At 49.9% G+C, this 4,205-nt stretch overlaps 1 protein-coding gene across 1 annotated transcript; it reads left to right on the top strand.

Moving 5' to 3' along the window:
* Nucleotides 1–719: 719 nt before the first annotated feature.
* LOC127314889 (membrane protein PM19L) lies at nucleotides 720–1,884 on the top strand. Its single transcript, XM_051345427.2, has 4 exons — nucleotides 720–952; nucleotides 1,047–1,266; nucleotides 1,359–1,404; nucleotides 1,517–1,884. Exons 1-4 carry the CDS (start codon nucleotides 826–828, stop codon nucleotides 1,637–1,639), a joined length of 516 nt encoding a protein of 171 aa, XP_051201387.1. The 5' UTR covers nucleotides 720–825; the 3' UTR covers nucleotides 1,640–1,884.
* Nucleotides 1,885–4,205: the final 2,321 nt, after the last annotated feature.

The raw sequence follows: 4,205 nt of genomic DNA, 5'->3' as shown, positions 1-4,205 counted from the left end.
TCTAGATGCGTGTGTTTTTGCAAAGATCGTTTAAGTTCCGACGGATCATTTGGAGGCTGGCGTTTCTGCGCAAGAAGGAAAAGAACCTATGCAATCCAATCCATGCTCCAAACTAGAGCTTTGTGCAAATAACCTGTGTATGTGGTTTCCTTCTGAAAAGACGGTTTGAAGTTCTGACGGATCACTACTAGGCTGGCGTTGCCCTGCAAGAAGGAAAAGAACTTATGCAATCCAAATTCCAATCCATGGTCCAAACTTAAAGATTTTCGGTGTCAATCAGTAGATCACTTGGGCGAAGGAAAGAATTCCTGATCCCGTAGGCGGAGAGTACATGGAGATCCGTCCCTTGCAGAGAGCAAAAGCAGGGAACCCGAAGCAAAGAATACCTGGCTTAACTGCAAAGCAAGCGAGGAGTACCTGTGGCTTCAACATACGCATCTCTTAGCTGCACGACGATCCTTTGCACTGATAAAAGAATGCATTTCCGTTTTTTTTTTTTCGAAATGGGGGTATACCCCGGCTTCTGCATCATGACGATGCACACGGCCATTTATTAATCAAAGGTTCTAAAAAGTATTGTTTACAACTCACGCATGACCGACAATTGATACAAGAATCAACCATCGAAAAAATGACATACTACGACTACAACTCAACATAGTCTTCTAGTATGCCGCCAACCAGCCTGGCATTTCCGTGGCGTCTATATAGGTCGCCGATCACCACGCCGTAACACCACAGCACGATAGCAACAGCAGAAGCGCACACAGGGCGAGCGCACGCACAGGGCACATCGATCTCGATCAGCAGCTAAGCAAGCAAAGCATGGCGAACGGGGGCATCAGGTCGCTGGCCTCGGGCTTCCTGTTCCTGAACCTCATCATGTACATCGTCGTCGCCATCATCGCCGGCTGGGCCATCAACTACAGCATCGAGGACAGCGCCCACTCACGTAAGCGATCAACTGCAAGCAAGCACCATCGCTGACTGAAACCTATATATGTTCGTGTTAACTGATCTGTGTTCCTTGGAGTGGATGCGTGCAGTGAAGGGCGCGACGCCACCGGTGCGCCTGTTCCCGATCTACTTCCCGATCGGCAACCTCGCCACGGGCTTCTTCGTCATCTTCGCGCTCCTCGCCAGCGCCGTCGGCATCGCCACCTCGCTCACCGGACTGCGCGACGTCACCGAGGGCCACCCCGCCAGCATGATGTCCGCCACCGCCTCCGCCATCGTCGCCTGGACACTCACCCTCCTCGCCATGGGGTAAATAAGCGAAACCAAGAACCATTTCAGTCTCTGCAAATTAAGCTCAGCACTTGGTCCTAACACACATACGTTTTGATCATGGAATGCAGGCTGGCGTGCAAGGAGATCAGCATCGGCTGGAGGCCCCCGAGCCTGGTAAGCACTCGAAACAATGGACATTTATCAACAATCTTGTTTTTCCGCTTTCAGAATCTGTCTTCTCGATCTTGTTGTTGTGGAACCTGACGGAGTTCGTTCGTGCCTGCAGCGTGCGCTGGAGACGTTCACCATCATCTTGGCGGGGACGCAGCTGCTCTGCGTCGGCTCACTGCACGCCGGAGCCAACGCGGCCATCGTGGAGACGCCCATGGGAGTCAGGGCCAGAGTTTGATCGAGCTGCAGAGTCAGGCCATCGGCGTCGTCGATGAAGTGTGTATAAATTGAGGTGCATCATCTTGGGAGGGATTTGTTCGCGTGTGCCGTGTGGATATATACATATTGTGCTATACCGTGTGTGTCGCTGTGTGTGTGCGTGCCGCGAAATTGTCTCATGGGTGTTCTTTAATCGAGCGATGATTTATGAGTTATGGAATATGTTGTGCTGTTACGATGTAATCGACATAGTTGAATCGTGTATCTTCATTGACTGGTTAAGGGGTAGTGCTACCTAATTTGTTGGCTGGTCGCACTCTGTACAATAGCTATCCAATACAAAGAAGAGTCTGTCCATCTGTCAAGACTGAAATTTTCATAAATCTCAACTGATTTAAAGAATCAACGTAACTGTAATGAAATGAGAAATGTGTGCAACTCGCACTGTTCACCAGGTTGCTTGCACTTTTCACTAAATGCTGTGTTTGGATGCATAGAAAGTTGGCATGGAATTGAATTGGAGTAAGATTCCAAATCCGAGATGGAAAGTAATTGGCTCCTAATTCGATTCTATTGTTTGGATGTGTTTGGAATTTGAGGTTGGAATCAAATGGTGTAACCAATTCTAAATCCTGTTTGGATGTACAAAGTATGGAATTTTATATTTTGTTGAATTTGGGCAATTTTAAACATAAAAATAAATCATGTATTCCTATTGAATCTGGAAGGGAGCTGCTAGAACGGCCGGAGCAGGGCACGAACGGGGCTTGCAGGAGAAGCTGTCGACGGGCTCGCATGAGAAGCTACCGACGGGCGTGCGCAAAGGCATGCGGCGGCGGGGGAAAGCAGCGTGCGCAGGGGCATGCGGCGGCGGGAGTCTGGACCAGAGAGGGGAAGTGGCGGCGGGCGCAGGGGCATGCGGCGGCGGGCGTCCGAGCCGGAGAGGGGAAGAGACGGTGGGCGCATGGGCATCCGGCGGTGGGAGTCCAAACCAGCGGCGAGCGCAGGGGCATGCGGCGGAGACTGGAGGGAGGGCAGGGGAACATGGCGGAGGCCGCGAGGAGGGAGACGGGAGGGAGGCCGGAGGGAGGCGGCGGCGGGCGCGAGGAGGACGCGAGGGAGGCTGGGCGGGGCAGTCGCGCGAGGAGGGAGACGGGCGGGGAAACTTTCCGAGCCTTTCCGAGGTTGAGACCTCGGAAAGTTGGGCCGCTCTATTTGCACGGGAGGTGGGCAGCTCGGAATTTAGTCATCTTTCCATATATCAATTCCGAGGACAGTCCAAACGGCAGAATTTGCAGAATTGGGCCAAATTCCAATTCCATGCCCACTTTCTATGCATCCAAACACAGCATAAGTGAAGATTTAAACATGCGTGGATTGGGCTACGACGATGCTTATAAATTGTTTTCTTTTTGAAGGGAGACTTTGGAGAATCACTTTTTTAGTCCGGGTACTGTTTTTGGTGGTGGTTTGTGTGTTGTGGCTGCGAGTGGTTGTTCGTTGTAGTAGGCCTTTTTTCTCTTCTTTTTTCTTTTTGGTTGTGTGCATTCTTAATGTATTTAATTTAGACATTTTATTTGTGCAGAGGTTGGATACAAGTGGTATATTTGCGATACTAATATATCTTTTTTGTGAAACGAAAAAATGATTGACTGGGAGTTAACAATAACTTATGAAGAAATATTGTTCATGGTTCTTGTTCTCCATCCAAGAGGTTAATAATTTCGAACGCCCATATGATAAATATCATCATTAGGATAGTATTTTCCCTTAAGTACGAGAGCGGGACTATTCAGAGTAGGCGCAAAGCTTTCTTACCTAGCATAACATCATTGAAAAGCTCAAAATCCGGAGAACCCAAACCTTCAACATATTTAGGCACATTTAGACATACTCGAATTTAATTTGGAGCACAATCCCTTGAGTTTAAAACAACTCAAGTGATGCAGTGTGGATGCTTGGGCCTGATACGTCTCCGACGTATCGATAATTTCTTATGTTCCATGCTACATTATTGATGATATCTACATGTTTTATACACATTATATGTCGTATTTATGCATTTTCCGGCACTAACCTATTAACAAGATGCCGAAGAGCCAGTTGCTGTTTTCTGCTGTTTTTGGTTTCAGAAATCCTAGTAAGGAAATATTCTCGGAATTGGACGAAATCAACGCCCAGGGTCCTATTTTGCCACGAAGCTTCCAGAAGACCGAAGAGAAGACGAAGTGGGGCCACGGGGCGACGACACGCCAGGGCGGCGCGGCCTGGGCCCTGGCCGCCCAGCCCTGCTGTGTGGGTCCCCCGTGACGCCCTTTGACCTGCCCTTTCGCCTACTTAAAGCCTCCGTCGCGAAACCCCCAGTACCGAGAGCCACGATACGGAAAACCTTACTAAGGCGCCGCAGCCGCCAATCCCATCTCGGGGGATTCAGGAGATCGCCTCCGGCACCCTGCCAGAGAGGGGAATCATCTCCCGGAGGACTCTTCACCGCCATGGTCGCCTCCGGAGTGATGAGTGAGTAGTTCACCCCTGGACTATGGGTCCATAGCAATAGCTAGATGGTCGTCTTCTCCTTATGTGCT

The sequence above is a fragment of the Lolium perenne genome, chromosome 1 (genome assembly GCF_019359855.2).
Source record: "Lolium perenne isolate Kyuss_39 chromosome 1, Kyuss_2.0, whole genome shotgun sequence".
In the NCBI taxonomy this organism is placed as follows: Eukaryota; Viridiplantae; Streptophyta; class Magnoliopsida; order Poales; family Poaceae; genus Lolium; species Lolium perenne.
Note: the sequence above shows the minus strand (reverse complement) of the source record. Positions and strands in the feature narration are given on the sequence as shown.

Excerpts from the sequence above, each read along its gene's own strand:
- LOC127314889 (XM_051345427.2), top strand. The coding sequence starts at position 826 with ATGGCGAACGGGGGCATCAGGTCGCTGGCCTCGGGCTTCCTGTTCCTG. Across the intron at positions 953-1,046 it reads CGAGGACAGCGCCCACTCAC|TGAAGGGCGCGACGCCACCG; the intron begins GTAAGCGATCAA and ends GGATGCGTGCAG. Across the intron at positions 1,405-1,516 it reads GCTGGAGGCCCCCGAGCCTG|CGTGCGCTGGAGACGTTCAC; the intron begins GTAAGCACTCGA and ends TCGTGCCTGCAG.